The sequence below is a fragment of the Antedon mediterranea genome, chromosome 8, assembly GCF_964355755.1.
Source record: "Antedon mediterranea chromosome 8, ecAntMedi1.1, whole genome shotgun sequence".
NCBI classification, from domain to species: Eukaryota; Metazoa; Echinodermata; class Crinoidea; order Comatulida; family Antedonidae; genus Antedon; species Antedon mediterranea.
Genome location: NC_092677.1, coordinates 13,418,216 through 13,439,485, shown reverse-complemented (window position 1 = coordinate 13,439,485; position 21,270 = coordinate 13,418,216). Strand labels below are relative to the sequence as shown.

General features: G+C 42.2%; 1 protein-coding gene across 2 annotated transcripts; it reads right to left on the bottom strand.

Moving 5' to 3' along the window:
* LOC140056830 (uncharacterized) lies at positions 1 to 20,104 on the bottom strand. 2 transcript variants are annotated; one of them, XM_072102324.1, is made up of 4 exons: positions 20,023 to 20,104; positions 1,496 to 2,028; positions 1,051 to 1,104; positions 1 to 815 (listed from the first exon to the last, which is right to left on the bottom strand). In XM_072102324.1, the coding sequence occupies exons 2-4, from the start codon at positions 2,019 to 2,021 to the stop codon at positions 280 to 282; spliced, it is 1,116 nt and encodes a 371-aa protein (XP_071958425.1). In that variant the 5' UTR covers positions 2,022 to 2,028; positions 20,023 to 20,104; the 3' UTR covers positions 1 to 279. The 2 variants fall into 2 exon arrangements, with proteins under 2 accessions (XP_071958425.1, XP_071958426.1); XM_072102325.1 differs by lacking the exon at positions 20,023 to 20,104 and having other exon boundaries at positions 1,496 to 2,113.
* Positions 20,105 to 21,270: the final 1,166 nt, after the last annotated feature.

Sequence of the window (21,270 nt, the reverse complement as noted above, 5' to 3'; positions counted from 1 at the left end):
TATCATAAGAAAGTTTATTAGATACATTTATTAGAACAAAATTATTTATTTTAACTTTAATTATAGCATTTTAAGTATGTTAACACTCAGCATTTTGATTAAATTTTATTTTCGTAATGATCTTAGTTGCTTTGAATAAAACATTGCAAACTACAGACTATTTCATGAAGGAGATAAACAATATTGATTTTATCATCAGGTGCAAGGCTCTGAGTAAAGAGTCATGAAGTACAATTCATAGGAAGAGAATTATTTCAGATAATTTGCATAAAATCTGAATTATTCCAACAATTCTGCCGGGCTTGACGGAAGTTTCAATTGCTTCAACTTTGCAACAAATTCGTCGATGTTGCTTTCTTTGAAGATTGATTGCTCAAATTCTAAATCATATATCATTCCCCAACTACTTTCGTATTTCTTAACTGGATTGTTATAGTACCCATCAATCTTTGCTACATCTTTTGAAGTTATTCCCTTTCCAAATTTCATTATCTTCTGTCTGTAATTGCTGAAGTTGGTAATTTCTATTGGCCTAACTTCTGGAAATGATAGTTTTTCTTTTTTGATCTTCTTTTGTAAAGCATAATGTGCTGTCAGGTTTATTGTATCATATACGATAGAGATGTCATCAGAACTTAGATCATCAGATTCCTCTAACGCATTTAACCAATCTATTGTACTATTACGTGTTTTATGATTTTGTGTAGGAACATGGTCTCCAAACAGCACCATCAACATAATACGGCAATCCGGTCTGTTATCGTAATACGCTGACACGGTCGTTTTGAAAAGCTTGTAATCATCGTCGGTCAATTCTGCAAATCAGGAAAAAGGTTTGTTAATTGGACTCAATCCGTTCATTTGTGAACAAAAATATTGAAAAATGGTATATGGCATTTTTCCTCGTTCTCATTGTAGGCCTATATATGTTATCGGTTTTATGAATCGTAAATTTAGGCTGAAACGCTTAGGAAAATTTGAGTATTCATTCAGACATTTTTCTCAATGCATTGTATAATACAAACTTAGTCGGTTCAAAGAGATACTTACCTGCTGCTGTTGATGTTGCTTCCACGGCACCCCCACCAGCAACTGGTTGTTCACCTGCATCATGTAAATAAGAACAATAGTTGAATAACCGATACAGAAGAACAAATTTATATAAACAGGTTCGAATTATCTTTTTAGTTACAATACATTAATGTTTTATTTCCAACAACAAATTAACATACTGTAAGATATACATTTTTTTATCCAGACAGAGACCAAAAGTTTAGAACTTATCATCAATCGTTCTCCCGCTCCCCCCGCCCCCCTTCTTGAACAAAAATATATATACTGTAATTGCAAATTTAGTCCGATATGTGGTCAGCTATATATGCTGGCCATACAAAACAATATTGTAGTTATCTACTAAAATTATAAGTAAACAATTTTATGCTGTTATTTGATATTAATTTAAATATACATTAATAGCACTGTTTTACATACATACCAAGCAATTTGACTTTTGCACTCGCATTCAACTGATTGGCAAATCTCTCCAGTTTCTTCCGTGTGTTTAATTTTAACTCTTTCTCTAAATAAAACACTAAATTCCATTTATTTGTCTTGCCTTGTGAGCCCAATCCGTAGTAGCCAACCAACTTATGTACATCACCCCCGTCTAATTCTTCCGTGATTTCATCCATAGCTTTATAGAAAGTTTTACGATGTGAAGACAAACTTTTCCCACCCTTGCCATCATAGTCTTTACCAACTTCCTTTTTGTATTTAGTTACACTTGCTTTTGCGTCGGCGTTTTCTGTCACGTCTGCAATTTCTGACATAATTTTAACATTATTGTATGTGATGATGCCTTTAGTTTTAAGTTCATTAAACAAATCTATTCCTGAGTTGTGTTCCTTAGACAATAAACCAATCGGTAGATGATAATGCAGAAGAAATCTCAACTCCCGTCTTCTATCCCCGGGATAAGCATTACTGAATTCTTGTCGAAAGTCTGTAAAGCTATCATCCATTTTGTTACTGAAAAGAATTTAGTTTATAATTACCTACCAAGACAATCTACAGAAACATGTTGCCAAGATGGAAACTCGTCCTTTGATCTTATGTATGACTGCGACAAATACCAACAGTATTGTACACTTATCTGTAAGGCATGGAACTGATCGTGTCGCAGCCACAGATATAAGAAACTTCAGCATCCTGTTTTATTATTGTGTATTTACAGCATCTTTAAACAGTATCCTTTAGACATGAGTAATACAAATATGTTATTATGTCTATAAGCCCTATTATTATGATAAACACATTTCGAGAGGACCATACTCGCCTTATCAGTTTAATATTTATTCAGTCCCATGCACTGTGAACAGAGTTCACTATAATATCTCTATGATTGTAAATAATGAATCAACCTGACAAACCGAAAGCGCCGTGAAGTTGGTTACTTATTCCTTATTCGACATTCGTCAATGGAAGTTGGTTCCTTATTCGACGTTCGACATTCGCTAGGCTAGGCCAAAATTTCGAAAATGATAATTTCCCAGCGGTAAATATGCCGTGCGCCACCAACCAATCTCCTGCTGTTACTTATTCCCTATTCGACATTCATTCGTGAAGTTGGTTCCTTATTCGACGTTCGCTAGGCCGCGGCCGACCGGCTGGCCCAAATTCGTACCAAAGTAGACCTAGTGTAGATGTACCTATTTTATCACAGATTTACGTTTTTTAGTTCCGATATTACGACCATACCAACGCCTCGGGCCGGGTTCACAATAGTATAGATTGACGTAGTATGGTCCTGGAATTCCAGAAATGTGCCACTTGCCCCGACCCAGATCGGGCAAGTACGGATTTTAAAGCAATTTAAAATGCGTATTTTTAGAATTAATTTAGTAAACACCACTTTTAAAGTGGCCATATGACCACACACCGACGCCTCGCGTCGGGTACACAATAGTATAGATTGACGTAGTATGGTCCTGGCATTCCAGAAATGTGCCACCTGCCCCGGCCCAGTGCGGGCAAGTACGTGTTTTAAAGCAATTTCAAATGCATATTTTTAGCAATAATTTACTAAGAATTAATAGCACCACTTTTAAAGTGGCCATATGACCACACCCCGACGCCTCGGGCCGGGTACACAATAATATAGATTGACGTAGTATGGTCCTGGCATTCCAGAAATGTGCCAATTGCCCCGGCCCAGTGCGGGCAAGTACGGGTTTTAAAGCAATTTAAAATGCGTATTTTTAGTGTTATTTTACTAAGTATTAATAGCACCACTTTTAAAGTGGCAATATGACCACACCCCGACGTCTCGGGCCGGCCGCCGGGTACACAATAGTATAGATTGACGTAGTATGGTCCTGGCTTTCCAGAAATGTGCCACTTGCCCCGGCCCAGTGCGGGCGAGTACGGATTTTAAAGCAATTTAAAATGCGTATTTTTGGCATTAATTTAGTAAACACCACTTTTAAAGTGGCCATATGACCACACCCCGACGCCTCGGGCCGGGTACACAATAGTATAGATTGACGTAGTATGGTCCTGACTTTCCAGAAATGTGCCACTTGCCCCGGCCCAGTGCGGGCAAGTACGTGTTTAAAAGCAATTTCAAATGCGTATTTTTAGCATTAATTTAGTAAACACCACTTTTAAAGTGGCCATAATATGACCACACACCGACGCTTCGGGTCGGGTTCACGATAATATAGATTGCCGTAGTATGGTCCTGGCATTCCAGAAATGTGCCACTTGCCCCGGCCCAGTGCGGGCAAGTACGGATTTTAAAGCAATTTAAAATGCGTATTTTTGGCATTAATTTAGTAAACACCACTTTTAAAGTGGCCATATGACCACACCCCGACGCCTCGGGCCGGGTACACAATAGTATAGATTGACGTAGTATGGTCCTGACTTTCCAGAAATGTGCCACTTGCCCCGGCCCAGTGCGGGCAAGTACGTGTTTAAAAGCAATTTAAAATGCGTATTTTTAGCATTAATTTACTAAGAATTAATAGCACCACTTTTAAAGTGGCAATATGACCACACCCCGACGCCTCGGGCCGGATTCACAATAGTATGGATTGACGTAGAATGGTCCGGACATTCCAGAAATGTGCCACTTGCCCCGGCCCAGTGCGGGCAAGTACGTGTTTTAAAGCAATTTAAAATGCGTATTTTTAGTGTTATTTTACTAAGTATTAATAGCACCACTTTTAAAGTGGCCATATGACCACACCCCGACGCCTCGGGCCGGGTACACAAAAATATAGATTGACGTAGTATGGTCCTGGCATTCCAGAAATGTGCCACTTTCCCCGGCCCAGTGCGGGCAAGTACGGGTTTTAAAGCAATTTAAAATGCGTATTTTTAGTGTTATTTTACTAAGTATTAATAGCACCACTTTTAAAGTGGCAATATGACCGCACCCCGACGCCTCGGGCCGGGTACACAATAGTATAGATTGACGTAGTATGGTCCTGGCTTTCCAGAAATGTGCCACTTGCCCCGGCCCAGTGCGGGCGAGTACGGATTTTAAAGCAATTTAAAATGTGTATTTTTGGCATTAATTTAGTAAACACCACTTTTAAAGTGGCCATATGACCACACCCCGACGCCTCGGGCCGGGTACACAATAGTATAGATTGACGTAGTATGTTCCTGACTTTTCAGAAATGTGCCACTTGCCCCGGCCCAGTGCGGGCAAGTACGTGTTTAAAAGCAATTTCAAATGCGTATTTTTAGCATTAATTTACTAAGAATTAATAGCACCACTTTTAAAGTGGCCATATGACCACACCCCAACGCCTCGGGCCGGGAACACAATAGTATAGATTGACGTAGAATGGTCCTGGCATTCCAGAAATGTGCCACTTGCCCCGGCCCAGTGCGGGCAAGTACGGATTTTAAAGCAATTTAAAATGCGTATTTTTAGTGTTATTTTACTAAGTATTAATAGCACCACTTTTAAAGTGGCAATATGACCACACCCCGACGCCTCGGGCCGGGTTCACAATAGTATGGATTGACGTAGTATGGTCCTGGCTTTCCAGAAATGTGCCACTTGCCCCGGCCCAGCGCGGGCAAGTACGTGTTTTAAAGCAATTTAAAATGCGTATTTTTAGTGTTATTTTACTAAGTATTAATAGCACCACTTTTAAAGTGGCCATATGACCACACCCCGACGCCTTGGGCCGGGTACACAATAGTATAGATTGACGCAGTATGGTCCTGGCTTTCCAGAAATGTGCCACTTGCCCCGGCCCAGTGCGGGCAAGTACGGATTTTAAAGCAATTTAAAATGCGTATTTTTAGCATTAATTTAGTAAACACCACTTTTAAAGTGGCCATATGACCACACCCCGACGCCTCGGGTCGGGTTCACAATAGTATAGATTGATGTAGAATGGTCTTGGCATTCCATAAACGTGCCACTTGCCCCGGCCCAGTGCGGGCAAGTACGTGTTTAAAAGCAATTTCAAATGCGTATTTTTAGCATTAATTTAGTAAACACCACTTTTAAAGTGGCCATAATATGACCACACACCGACGCTTCGGGTCGGGTTCACGATAATATAGATTGCCGTAGTATGGTCCTGGCATTCCAGAAATGTGCCACTTGCCCCGGCCCAGTGCGGGCAAGTACGTGTTTTAAAGCAATTTAAAAGGCGTATTTTTGGCATTAATTTAGTAAACACCACTTTTAAAGTGGCCATATGACCACACCCCGACGCCTCGGGCCGGGTACACAATAGTATAGATTGACGTAGTATGTTCCTGACTTTTCAGAAATGTGCCACTTGCCCCGGCCCAGTGCGGGCAAGTACGTGTTTAAAAGCAATTTCAAATGCGTATTTTTAGTGTTATTTTACTAAGTATTAATAGCACCACTTTTAAAGTGGCAATATGACCACACCCCGACGCCTCGGGCCGGGTTCACAATAGTATGGATTGACGTAGAAAGGTCCAGACTTTCTAGAAATGTGCCACTTGCCCAGGCCCAGTGCAGGCAAGTACGTGTTTTAAAGCAATTTAAAATGCGTATTTTTAGTGTTATTTTACTAAGTATTAATAGCACCACTTTTAAAGTGGCCATATGACCACACCCCGACGCCTCGGGCCGGGTACACAATAGTATAGATTGACGCAGTATGGTCCTGGCTTTTCAGAAATGTGCCACTTGCCCCGGCCCAGTGCGGGCAAGAACGGATTTTAAAGCAATTTAAAATGCGTATTTTTAGCATTAATTTAGTAAACACCACTTTTAAAGTGGCCATATGACCACACCCCGACGCCTCGGGTCGGGTTCACAATAGTATAGATTGATGTAGAATGGTCCGGGCATTCCATAAACGTGCCACTTGCCCCGGCCCAGTGCGGGCAAGTACGTGTTTAAAAGCAATTTCAAATGCGTATTTTTAGCATTAATTTAGTAAACACCACTTTTAAAGTGGCCATAATATGACCACACACCGACGCTTCGGGTCGGGTTCACGATAATATAGATTGACGTAGTATGGTCCTGGCATTCCAGAAATGTGCCACTTGTCCCGGCCCAGTGCGAGCAAGTACGTGTTTTAAAGCAATTTCAAATGCGTATTTTTAGCATTAATTTACTAAGAATTAATAGCACCACATTTAAAGTGGCCATATGACCACACCCCGACGCCTCGGGCCGGGAACACAATAGTATAGATTACCGTAGTATGGTCCTGGCATTCCAGAAATATGCCACTTGCCCCGGCCCAGTGCGGGCAAGTACGGATTTTAAAGCAATTTTAAATGCGTATTTTTAGTGTTATTTTACTAAGTATTAATAGCACCACTTTTAAAGTGGCAATATGACCACACCCCGACGCCTCGGGCCGGATTCACAATAGTATGGATTGACGTAGAATGGTCCGGACATTCCAGAAATGTGCCACTTGCCCCGGCCCAGTGCGGGCAAGTACGTGTTTTAAAGCAATTTAAAATGCGTATTTTTAGTGTTATTTTACTAAGTATTAATAGCACCACTTTTAAAGTGGCCATATGACCACACCCCGACGCCTCGGGCCGGGTACACAAAAATATAGATTGACGTAGTATGGTCCTGGCATTCCAGAAATGTGCCACTTTCCCCGGCCCAGTGCGGGCAAGTACGGGTTTTAAAGCAATTTAAAATGCGTATTTTTAGTGTTATTTTACTAAGTATTAATAGCACCACTTTTAAAGTGGCAATATGACCGCACCCCGACGCCTCGGGCCGGGTACACAATAGTATAGATTGACGTAGTATGGTCCTGGCTTTCCAGAAATTTGCCACTTGCCCCGGCCCAGTGCGGGCGAGTACGGATTTTAAAGCAATTTAAAATGTGTATTTTTGGCATTAATTTAGTAAACACCACTTTTAAACTGGCCATATGACCACATCCCGACGCCTCGGGCCGGGTACACAATAGTATAGATTGACGTAGTATGTTCCTGACTTTTCAGAAATGTGCCACTTGCCCCGGCCCAGTGCGGGCAAGTACGTGTTTAAAAGCAATTTCAAATGCGTATTTTTAGCATTAATTTACTAAGAATTAATAGCACCACTTTTAAAGTGGCCATATGACCACACCCCAACGCCTCGGGCCGGGAACACAATAGTATAGATTGACGTAGAATGGTCCTGGCATTCCAGAAATGTGCCACTTGCCCCGGCCCAGTGCGGGCAAGTACGGATTTTAAAGCAATTTAAAATGCGTATTTTTAGCATTAATTTAGTAAACACCACTTTTAAAGTGGCCATAATGACCACACCCTGACGCCTCGGGCCGAGTACACAATAGTATAGATTGACTTAGTATGGTCCTGGCTTTCCAGAAATGTGCCACTTGCCCCGGCCCAGTGCGGGCAAGTACGTGTTTAAAAGCAATTTCAAATGCGTATTTTTAGCATTAATTAATTTTTTACTAAGAATTAATAGCACCACATTTAAAGTGGCCATATGACCACACCCCGACGCCTCGGGCCGGGAACACAATAGTATAGATTAACGTAGTATGGTCCTGGCATTCCAGAAATATGCCACTTGCCCCGGCCCAGTGCGGGCAAGTACGGATTTTAAAGCAATTTAAAATGCGTATTTTTAGTGTTATTTTACTAAGTATTAATAGCACCACTTTTAAAGTGGCAATATGACCACACCCCGACGCCTCGGGCCGGGTTCACAATAGTATGGATTGACGTAGAAAGGTCCAGACTTTCTAGAAATGTGCCACTTGCCCCGGCCCAGCGCGGGCAAGTACGTGTTTTAAAGCAATTTAAAATGCGTATTTTTAGTGTTATTTTACTAAGTATTAATAGCACCACTTTTAAAGTGTCCATATGACCACACCCCGACGCCTTGGGCCGGGTACACAATAGTATAGATTGACGCAGTATGGTCCTGGCTTTCCAGAAATGTGCCACTTGCCCCGGCCCAGTGCGGGCAAGTACGGATTTTAAAGCAATTTAAAATGCGTATTTTTAGCATTAATTTAGTAAACACCACTTTTAAAGTGGCCATATGACCACACCCCGACGCCTCGGGTCGGGTTCACAATAGTATAGATTGATGTAGAATGGTCTTGGCATTCCATAAACGTGCCACTTGCCCCGGCCCAGTGCGGGCAAGTACGTGTTTAAAAGCAATTTCAAATGCGTATTTTTAGCATTAATTTAGTAAACACCACTTTTAAAGTGGCCATAATATGACCACACACCGACGCTTCGGGTCGGGTTCACGATAATATAGATTGACGTAGTATGGTCCTGGCATTCCAGAAATGTGCCACTTGCCCCGGCCCAGTGCGGGCAAGTACGTGTTTTAAAGCAATTTAAAAGGCGTATTTTTGGCATTAATTTAGTAAACACCACTTTTAAAGTGGCCATATGACCACACCCCGACGCCTCGGGCCGGGTACACAATAGTATAGATTGACGTAGTATGTTCCTGACTTTTCAGAAATGTGCCACTTGCCCCGGCCCAGTGCGGGCAAGTACGTGTTTAAAAGCAATTTCAAATGCGTATTTTTAGTGTTATTTTACTAAGTATTAATAGCACCACTTTTAAAGTGGCAATATGACCACACCCCGACGCCTCGGGCCGGGTTCACAATAGTATGGATTGACGTAGAAAGGTCCAGACTTTCTAGAAATGTGCCACTTGCCCCGGCCCAGTGCAGGCAAGTACGTGTTTTAAAGCAATTTAAAATGCGTATTTTTAGTGTTATTTTACTAAGTATTAATAGCACCACTTTTAAAGTGGCCATATGACCACACCCCGACGCCTCGGGCCGGGTACACAATAGTATAGATTGACGCAGTATGGTCCTGGCTTTTCAGAAATGTGCCACTTGCCCCGGCCCAGTGCGGGCAAGAACGGATTTTAAAGCAATTTAAAATGCGTATTTTTAGCATTAATTTAGTAAACACCACTTTTAAAGTGGCCATATGACCACACCCCGACGCCTCGGGTCGGGTTCACAATAGTATAGATTGATGTAGAATGGTCCGGGCATTCCATAAACGTACCACTTGCCCCGGCCCAGTGCGGGCAAGTACGTGTTTAAAAGCAATTTCAAATGCGTATTTTTAGCATTAATTTAGTAAACACCACTTTTAAAGTGGCCATAATATGACCACACACCGACGCTTCGGGTCGGGTTCACGATAATATAGATTGACGTAGTATGGTCCTGGCATTCCAGAAATGTGCCACTTGTCCCGGCCCAGTGCGGGCAAGTACGTGTTTTAAAGCAATTTCAAATGCGTATTTTTAGCATTAATTTACTAAGAATTAATAGCACCACATTTAAAGTGGCCATATGACCACACCCCGACGCCTCGGGCCGGGAACACAATAGTATAGATTAACGTAGTATGGTCCTGGCATTCCAGAAATATGCCACTTGCCCCGGCCCAGTGCGGGCAAGTACGGATTTTAAAGCAATTTTAAATGCGTATTTTTAGTGTTATTTTACTAAGTATTAATAGCACCACTTTTAAAGTGGCAATATTACCACACCCCGACGCCTCGGGCCGGGTTCACAATAGTATGGATTGACGTAGAAAGGTCCAGACTTTCTAGAAATGTGCCACTTGCCCCGGCCCAGTGCGGGCAAGTACGTGTTTTAAAGCAATTTAAAATGCGTATTTTTAGTGTTATTTTACTAAGTATTAATAGCACCACTTTTAAAGTGGCCATATGACCACACCCCGACGCCTCGGGCCGGGTACACAATAATATAGATTGACGTAGTATGGTCCTGGCATTCCAGAAATGTGCCACTTTCCCCGGCCCAGTGCGGGCAAGTACGAGTTTTAAAGCATTTTAAAATGCGTATTTTTAGTGTTATTTTACTAAGTATTAATAGCATCACTTTTAAAGTGGCCATATGACCGCACCCCGACGCCTCGGGCCGGGTACACAATAGTATAGATTGACGTAGTATGGTCCTGGCTTTCCAGAAATGTGCCACTTGCCCCGGCCCAGTGCGGGCGAGTACGGATTTTAAAGCAATTTAAAATGCGTATTTTTGGCATTAATTTAGTAAACACCACTTTTAAAGTGGCCATATGACCACACCGCGACGCCTCGGGCCGGGTACACAATAGTATAGATTGACGTAGTATGGTCCTGACTTTCCAGAATTGTGCCACTTGCCCCGGCCCAGTGCGGGCAAGTACGTGTTTAAAAGCAAATTCAAATGCGTATTTTTAGCATTAATTTACTAAGAATTAATAGCACCACTTTTAAAGTGGCCATATGACCACACCCCAACGCCTTGGGCCGGGAACACAATAATATAGATTGACGTAGAAAGGTCCAGACTTTCTAGAAATGTGCCACTTGCCCCGGCCCAGTGCGGGCAAGTACGGATTTTAAAGCAATTTAAAATGCGTATTTTTAGCATTAATTTAGTAAACACCACTTTTAAAGTGGCCATATGACCACACCCCGACGCCTCGGGCCGGGTACACAATAGTATAGATTGACTTAGTATGGTCCTGGCTTTCCAGAAATGTGCCACTTGCCCCGGCCCAGTGCGGGCAAGTACGTGTTTAAAATCAATTTCAAATGCGTATTTTTAGCATTAATTTACTAAGAATTAATAGCACCACATTTAAAGTGGCCATATGACCACACCCCGACGCCTCGGGCCGGGTACACAATAGTATAGATTAACGTAGTATGGTCCTGGCATTCCAGAAATATGCCACTTGCCTCGGCCCACCAGTGCGGGCAAGTACGGATTTTAAAGCAATTTAAAATGCGTATTTTTAGTGTTATTTTACTAAGTATTAATAGCACCACTTTTAAAGTGGCAATATGACCACACCCCGACGCCTCGGGCCGGGTACACAATAGTATAGATTGACGTAGTATGGTCCTGACTTTCCAGAAATGTGCTACTTGCCCCGGCCCAGTGCGGGCGAGTACGGATTTTAAAGCAATTTAAAATGCGTATTTTTGGCATTAATTTAGTAAACACCACTTTTAAAGTGGCCATATGACCACACCCCGACGCCTCGGGCCGGGTACACAATAGTATAGATTGACGTAGTGTGGTCCTGACTTTCCAGAAATGTGCCACTTGCCCCGGCCCAGTGCGGGCAAGTACGTGTTTAAAAGCAATTTCAAATGCGTATTTTTAGCATTAATTTACTAAGAATTAATAGCACCACTTTTAAAGTGGCCATATGACCACACCCCAACGCCTCGGGCCGGGAACACAATAGTATAGATTGACGTAGAATTGTCCTGGCATTCCAGAAATGTGCCACTTGCCCCGGCCCAGTGCGGGCAAGTACGGATTTTAAAGCAATTTAAAATGCGTATTTTTAGCATTAATTTAGTAAACACCACTTTTAAAGTGGCCATATGACCACACCCCGACGCCTCGGGCCGGGTACACAATAGTATAGATTGACTTAGTATGGTCCTGGCTTTCCAGAAATGTGCCACTTGCCCCGGCCCAGTGCGGGCAAGTACGTGTTTAAAATCAATTTCAAATGCGTATTTTTAGCATTAATTTACTAAGAATTAATAGCACCACATTTAAAGTGGCCATATGACCACACCCCGACGCCTCGGGCCGGGAACACAATAGTATAGATTAACGTAGTATGGTCCTGGCATTCCAGAAATATGCCACTTGCCCCGGCCCAGTGCGGGCAAGTACGGATTTTAAAGCAATTTAAAATGCGTATTTTTAGTGTTATTTTACTAAGTATTAATAGCACCACTTTTAAAGTGGCAATATGACCACACCCCGACGCCTCGGGCCGGGTACACAATAATATAGATTGACGTAGAAAGGTCCAGACTTTCTAGAAATGTGCCACTTGCCCCGGCCCAGTGCGGGCGAGTACGGATTTTAAAGCAATTTAAAATGCGTATTTTTGGCATTAATTTAGTAAACACCACTTTTAAAGTGGCCATATGACCACACCCCGACGCCTCGGGCCGGGTACACAATAGTATAGATTGACGTAGTGTGGTCCTGACTTTCCAGAAATGTGCCACTTGCCCCGGCCCAGTGCGGGAGAGTACGTGTTTAAAAGCAATTTCAAATGCGTATTTTTAGCATTAATTTACTAAGAATTAATAGCACCACTTTTAAAGTGGCCATATGACCACACCCCAACGCCTCGGGCCGGGAACACAATAGTATAGATTGACGTAGAATGGTCCTGGCATTCCAGAAATGTGCCACTTGCCCCGGCCCAGTGCGGGCAAGTACGGATTTTAAAGCAATTTAAAATGCGTATTTTTAGCATTAATTTAGTAAACACCACTTTTAAAGTGGCCATATGACCACACCCCGACGCCTCGGGCCGGGTACACAATAGTATAGATTGACTTAGTATGGTCCTGGCTTTCCAGAAATGTGCCACTTGCCCCGGCCCAGTGCGGGCAAGTACGTGTTTAAAATCAATTTCAAATGCGTATTTTTAGCATTAATTTACTAAGAATTAATAGCACCACATTTAAAGTGGCCATATGACCACACCCCGACGCCTCGGGCCGGGAACACAATAGTATAGATTAACGTAGTATGGTCCTGGCATTCCAGAAATATGCCACTTGCCCCGGCCCAGTGCGGGCAAGTACGGATTTTAAAGCAATTTAAAATGCGTATTTTTAGTGTTATTTTACTAAGTATTAATAGCACCACTTTTAAAGTGGCAATATGACCACACCCCGACGCCTCGGGCCGGGTACACAATAATATAGATTGACGTAGAAAGGTCCAGACTTTCTAGAAATGTGCCACTTGCCCCGGCCCAGTGCGGGCGAGTACGGATTTTAAAGCAATTTAAAATGCGTATTTTTGGCAATAATTTAGTAAACACCACTTTTAAAGTGGCCATATGACCACACCCCGACGCCTCGGGCCGGGTACACAATAGTATAGATTGACGTAGTATGGTCCTGACTTTCCAGAAATGTGCCACTTGCCCCGGCCCAGTGCGGGCAAGTACGTGTTTAAAAGCAATTTCAAATGCGTATTTTTAGCATTATTTACTAAGAATTAATAGCACCACTTATAAAGTGGCCATATGACCACACCCCAACGCCTCGGGCCGGGAACACAATAGTATAGATTGACGTAGAATGGTCCTGGCATTCCAGAAATGTGCCACTTGCCCCGGCCCAGTGCGGGCAAGTACGGATTTTAAAGCAATTTAAAATGCGTATTTTTAGCATTAATTTAGTAAACACCACTTTTAAAGTGGCCATATGACCACACCCCGACGCCTCGGGCCGGGTACACAATAGTATAGATTGACTTAGTATGGTCCTGGCTTTCCAGAAATGTGCCACTTGCCCCGGCCCAGTGCGGGCAAGTACGTGTTTAAAATCAATTTCAAATGCGTATTTTTAGCATTAATTTACTAAGAATTAATAGCACCACATTTAAAGTGGCCATATGACCACACCCCGACGCCTCGGGCCGGGAACACAAGTATGGATTAACGTAGTATGGTCCTGGCATTCCCGAAATATGCCACTTGCCCCGGCCCAGTGCGGGCAAGTACGGATTTTAAAGCAATTTAAAATGCGTATTTTTAGTGTTATTTTACTAAGTATTAATAGCACCACTTTTAAAGTGGCAATATGACCACACCCCGACGCCTCGGGCCGGGTTCACAATAGTATGGATTGACGTAGAAAGGTCCAGACTTTCTAGAAATGTGCCACTTGCCCCGGCCCAGTGGGGGCAAGTACGTGTTTTAAAGCAATTTAAAATGCGTATTTTTAGTGTTATTTTACTAAGTATTAATAGCACCACTTTTAAAGTGGCCATATGACCACACCCCGACGCCTCGGGCCGGGTACACAATAGTATAGATTGACGCAGTATGGTCCTGGCTTTCCAGAAATGTGCCACTTGCCCCGGCCCAGTGCGGGCAAGTACGTGTTTAAAAGCAATTTCAAATGCGTATTTTTAGCATTAATTTAGTAAACACCACTTTTAAAGTGGCCATAATATGACCACACACCGACGCTTCGGGTCGGGTTCACGATAATATAGATTGACGTAGTATGGTCCTGGCATTCCAGAAATGTGCCACTTGTCCCGGCCCAGTGCGGGCAAGTACGTGTTTTAAAGCAATTTAAAATGTGTATTTTTAGTGTTATTTTAACTAAGTATTATAATAGCACCACTTTTAAAGTGGCCATATGACCACACCCCGACGCCTCAGGCCGGATACACAATATTATAGATTGACGTAGTATGGTCCTGGCTTTCCAGAAATGTGCCACTTGCAACGGCCCAGTGCGGGCAAGTACGGATTTTAAAGCAATTTAAAATGCGTATTTTTAGCATTAATATAGTAAACACCAGTTTTAAAGTGGCCATGACCACACCCCGACGCCTCGGGTCGGGTTCACAATAGTATAGATTGATGTAGAATGGTCCTGGCATTCCATAAATGTGCCACTTGCCCCAGCCCATTGCGGGAAAGTACGTGTTTAAAAGCAATTTCAAATGCGTATTTTTAGCATTAATTTACTAAGAATAATTAAAAGCACCACATTTAAAGTGGCCATATGACCACACTCCGACGCCTCGGGCCGGGTACACAATAGTATAGGTTGACGTAGTATGGTCCTGGCATTCCAGAAATGTGCCACTTGCCCCGGCCCAGTGCGGGTAAAATGCGTATTTTTAGCATTAATTTAGTAAACACCACTTTTAAAGTGGCCATATGACCACACCCCGACGCCTCGAGTCGGGTTCACGATAGTATAGATTGACGTAGTATGGTCCTGGCATTCCAGAAATGTGCCACTTGCCCCGGCCCAGTGCGGGCAAGTACGGATTTTAAAGCAATTTAAAATGCGTGTTTTTAGTGTTATTTTACTAAGTATTAATAGCACCACTTTTAAAATGGCAATATGACCACACCCCGACGCCTCGGGCCGGGTTCACAATAGTATAGATTGATGTAGAATGGTCCTGACATGCCATAAATGTGCCACCTGCCACGGCCCAGTGCGGGCAAGTACGTGTTTTAAAGCAATTTCAAATGAGTATTTTTACCAATAATTACTAAGAATTAATAGCACCACTTTTAAAGTGGCCATATGACCACACCCCGACGCCTCGGGCCGGGTTCACGATAGTATAGATTGACGTAGAATGGTCCTGGCATTCCAGAAATATGCCACTTGCCCCGGCCCAGTGCGGGCAAGTACGTGTTTTAAAGCAATTTAAAATGCGTATTTTTAGCATTAATTTAGTAAACACCACTTTTAAAGTGGCCATATGACCGCACCCCGACGCCTCGGGCCGGGTACACAATAGTATATATTGACGTAGTATTGTCCTGGCATTCCAGAAATGTGCCACTTGCCCCGGCCCAGTGCGGACAAGTACGTGTTTTAAAGCAATTTAAAATGCGTATATTTAGTGTTTTTTTACTAAGTATTAACAGCACTACTTTTAAAGTGGCAATATGACCACACCCCGACGCCTCGGGCCGGGTTCACAATAGTATGGATTGACGTAGAATGGTCCTGACATTCCAGAAATATGCCACTTGCACTGGGCCGGGGCAAGTGGCACATTTCTGGAAAGCCAGGACCATACTACGTCAATCTATACTATTGTGTACCCGGCCCGAGGCATCGGGGTGTGGTCATATGGCCACTTTAAAAGTGGTGTTTACTAAATTAATGCTAAAAATACGCATTTTAAATTGCTTTAAAATCCGTACTTGCCCGCACTGGGCCGGGGCAAGTGGCACATTTCTGGAAAGCCAGGACCATACTACGTCAATCTATACTATTGTGTACCCGGCCCGAGGCATCGGGGTGTGGTCATATGGCCACTTTAAAAGTGGTGTTTACTAAATTAATGCTAAAAATACGCATTTTAAATTGCTTTAAAATCCGTACTTGCCCGCACTAGGCCGGGGCAAGTGGCATATTTCTGGAATGCCAGGACCATACTACGTCAATCTATACTATTGTGTTCCCGGCCCGAGGCGTCGGGGTGTGGTCATATGGCCACTTTAAATGTGGTGCTATTAATTCTTAGTAAATTAATGCTAAAAATACGCATTTGAAATTGCTTTTAAACACGTACTTGCCCGCACTGGGCCGGGGCAAGTGGCACATTTCTGGAAAGCCAGGACCATAATACGTCAATCTATACTATTGTGTACCCGGCCCGAGGCGTCGGGGTGTGGTCATATGGCCACTTTAAAAGTGGTGTTTACTAATGCTAAAAATACGCATTTTAAATTGCTTTAAAATCAGTACTTGCTCGCACTGGGCCGGGGCAAGTGGCATATTTCTGGAATGCCAGGACCATACTACGTCAATCTATACTATTGTGTTCCCGGCCCGAGGTGTCGGGGTGTGGTCATATGGCCACTTTAAATGTGGTGCTATTAATTCTTAGTAAATTAATGCTAAAAATACGCATTTGAAATTGCTTTTAAACACTTACTTGCCCGCACTGGGCCGGGGCAAGTGGCACATTTATGGAATGCCAGGACCATTCTACATCAATCTATACTATTGTGAACCCGACCCGAGGCGTCGGGGTGTGGTCATATGGCCACTTTAAAAGTGGTGCTATTAATTCTTAGTAAATTTTTGCTAAAAATACGCATTTGAAATTGCTTTAAAACACGTACTTGCACGCACTGGGCCGCCGGGGCAGGTGGCACATTTCTAGAATGTCAGGACCATACTACGTCAATCTATACTATTGTGTACCCGGCCCGATGCGTCGGGGTGTGGTCATATGGCCACTTTAAAAGTGGTGTTTACTAAATTAATGCCAAAAATACGCATTTTAAATTGCTTTAAAATCCGTACTCGCCCTGGGCCGGGGCAAGTGGCACATTTCTGGAAAGCCAGGACCATACTACGTCAATCTATACTATTGTGTACCCGGCCCGAGGCGTCGGGGTGCGGTCATATTGCCACTTTAAAAGTGGTGCTATTAATACTTAGTAAAATAACACTAAAAATACGCATTTTAAATTGCTTTAAAACCCGTACTTGCCCGCACTGGGCCGGGGCAAGTGGCACATTTCTGGAATGTCCGGACCATTCTACGTCAATCCATACTATTGTGAATCCGGCCCGAGGCGTCGGGGTGTGGTCATATTGCCACTTTAAAAGTGGTGCTATTAATACTTAGTAAAATAACACTAAAAACACGCATTTTAAATTGCTTTAAAATCCGTACTTTCCCGCACTGGGCCGGGGCAAGTGGCACATTTCTGGAAAGCCAGGACCATACTACGTCAATCTATACTATTGTGTACCCGGCCCGAGGCGTCGGGGTGTGGTCATATGGCCACTTTAAAAGTGGTGTTTACTAAATTAATGCTAAAAATACGCATTTTAAATTGCTTTAAAATCCGTACTTGCCCGCACTGGGCCGGGGCAAGTGGCATATTTCTGGAATGCCAGGACCATACTACGTTAATCTATACTATTGTGTTCCCGGCCCGAGGCGTCGGGGTGTGGTCATATGGCCACTTTAAATGTGGTGCTATTAATTCTTAGTAAATTAATGCTAAAAATACGCATTTGAAATTGCTTTTAAACACGTACTTGCCCGCACTGAGCCGGGGCAAGTGGCACATTTCTGGAAATCCAGGACCATACTAAGTCAATCTATACTATTGTGTACCCGGCCCGAGGCGTCGGGGTGTGGTCATATGGCCACTTTCAAAGTGGTGTTTACTAAATTAATGCTAAAAATACGCATTTTAAATTGCTTTAAAATCCGTACTTGCCCGCACTGGGCCGGGGCAAGTGGCACATTTCTGGAATGCCAGGACCATTCTACGTCAATCTATACTATTGTGTTCCCGGCCCGAGGCGTTGGGGTGTGGTCATATGGCCACTTTAAAAGTGGTGCTATTAATTCTTAGTAAATTAATGCTAAAAATACGAATTTGAAATTGCTTTTAAACACGTACTTGCCCGCACTGGGCCGGGGCAAGTGGCACATTTATGGAATGCCAGGACCATTGTACATCAATCTATACTATTGTGAACTCGACCCGAGGCGTCGGGGTGTGGTCATATGGCCACTTTAAAAGTGGTGCTATTAATTCTTAGTAAATTTTTGCTAAAAATACGCATTTGAAATTGCTTTAAAACACGTACTTGCACGCACTGGGCCGGGGCAGGTGGCACATTTCTGGAATGCCAGGACCATACTACGTCAATCTATACTATTGTGTACCCGGCCCGATGCGTCGGGGTGTGGTCATATGGCCACTTTAAAAGTGGTGTTTAATAAATTAATGCCAAAAATACGCATTTTAAATTGCTTTAAAATCCGTACTTGCCCGCACTGGGCCGGGGCAAGTGGCACATTTCTGGAAAGCCAGGACCATACTACGTCAATCTATACTATTGTGTACCCGGCGGCCGGCCCGAGACGTCGGGGTGTGGTCATATTGCCACTTTAAAAGTGGTGCTATTAATACTTAGTAAAATAACACTAAAAATACGCATTTTAAATTGCTTTAAAACCCGTACTTGCCCGCACTGGGCCGGGGCGAGTGGCACATTTCTGGAATGCCAGGACCATACTACGTCAATCTATATTATTGTGTACCCGGCCCGAGGCGTCGGGGTGTGGTCATATGGCCACTTTAAAAGTGGTGCTATTAATTCTTAGTAAATTATTGCTAAAAATACGCATTTGAAATTGCGTTAAAACACGTACTTGCCCGATCTGGGTCGGGGCAAGTGGCACATTTCTGGAATTCCAGGACCATACTACGTCAATCTATACTATTGTGAACCCGGCCCGAGGCGTTGGTATGGTCGTAATATCGGAACTAAAAAATGTAAATCTGTGATAAAATAGGTACATCTACACTAGGTCTACTTTGGTACGAATTTGGGCCAGCCGGTCGGCCGCGGCCTAGCGAACGTCGAATAAGGAACCAACTTCACGAATGAATGTCGAATAGGGAATAAGTACCAGCAGGAGATTGGTTGGTGGCGCACGGCATATTTACCGCTGGGAAATTATCATTTTCGAAATTTTGGCCTAGCCTAGCGAATGTCGAACGTCGAATAAGGAACCAACTTCCATTGACGAATGTCGAATAAGGAATAAGTAACCAACTTCACGGCGCTCAAACCGAATGCACATATTCTATAAGAGGCCTATCGAAGGTTGTATTTTCTAATAGTAATATGTGTAATTTATTAAAGACAGACTAGCTAGTAGAGTACTAATTTCTTACGATTTAATACGATACTGTAAATAATTGATGAACGATAACTATGCATATAAAGACTACGGTTATGAAATTAATTTCCCTGGAATTTTGGATAATAAAAGTTTTATTGTAGGAGGCCTATAGTATTGTTATTTCGCATGTTTGTCGCGTTCGGAATGAGCGATGTTCTGTAGCCTATTTTGAATTGAAACATCAAATAATCCGCCATTATTCCTTTGGTATGGACCCATCTGAAACATGTTATGCAATAACTATCCTTACCTTTTACCTTTCCTTTAGTTAGGAAAATTAAAACTAGGGTTAGTTTTAATCTTTCTTTCCCCCTCTACAACTGCCACAGTACGGAGATCAGGTCACTGAAACGACGAGTGATCACGTCTTTTCTTTGTTATGCATAATTACGATTGATGGATCTATTTTTAGGAATTGTATTTTAGGTCAAAATGAAACTGTAATTTATTCTCATAACGGAAGAAAAAAACAGTTTCAATATAATTTAATATTAATTCCAAAACCAATACTATAACATTAACATGCAAATGATTAAAGAAATGAAACATAATTGAGAAGCACATCTTTATTACATAAAAAACTGCGTATTGTTCAATAAAAACATTATTTAAATAATTTATGATATACTGTATATCCGAAGCCAATTACTGAAAATCGACAATGTTGTGGGTATCAGCGGCTGGATCGCAATGAAGATACAAATAGATTAAGCAACCCCAAAACCAATACTATAACATTAACAATAATATATGTAAAGGATTATAGGCCTAGTTGAAACATAATTCAGAGAAGAAAATCCTTATTAGAGGAAAAACTGCGTATTGTTAATTTCAATAAAAACATTATATATAATTTATTATAATTATACAAACTAGATGGTACGCTCGCTTCGCTCGCGTACCATCTAGGTCGTGCTCACAGATGGTTCTCGAATACACAGTAATTTCAGGGTAAAATATCTGGCGATTTCAAATGCACGTACCGCAGGACTATAATACATTGTCGTTTACAGAAACGAATAAATAGACACAATGATTTATGTAGTCAACCAAAATTAGCACCCGGGGAATTACTTCCGAAAGAAAAACTTACCACAAAATGAGTCCAAATTGTTTATTCATTTAAAGAAACCCAATTAGGGTTGAGGGATGGGAAAGAGGATAGGTACAAAGAGGAACAATTTTTAAATATATTCTTATCCACGTCAGTAACGAAATATTGTTTTCATTTTTTATAGGCCTATAAATAATATACCACTAACGGTGACTAAATATAGTAAGACATTTGCGATTTAATACTTTGTTAAAACTGTCACTGTCATAGTCGATTGAAATAGTAAAGTACATGTAACGATACACCACTACGACGTTTATATTTTTTGTAATTATTAATTAATGCAAACGTTGAGAAGCAACTGTCAGTAATAAAGTTTATTTGTATATTACGTGTTTATATATCAACAGTAGAGCCTACCCACAGTCACAGTAATAAAGTTTA

What these genes read in the sequence shown, in the direction of transcription:
- LOC140056830 (XM_072102324.1), bottom strand. Translation starts at nt 2,021, where the DNA reads ATGGATGATAGCTTTACAGACTTTCGACAAGAATTCAGTAATGCTTAT. An exon ending in TGCAAAAGTCAAATTGCTTG is followed by an intron (nt 1,105 to 1,495) that starts GTATGTATGTAA and finishes TACATGATGCAG; the next exon opens with GTGAACAACCAGTTGCTGGT. An exon ending in AGCAACATCAACAGCAGCAG is followed by an intron (nt 816 to 1,050) that starts GTAAGTATCTCT and finishes CCTGATTTGCAG; the next exon opens with AATTGACCGACGATGATTAC.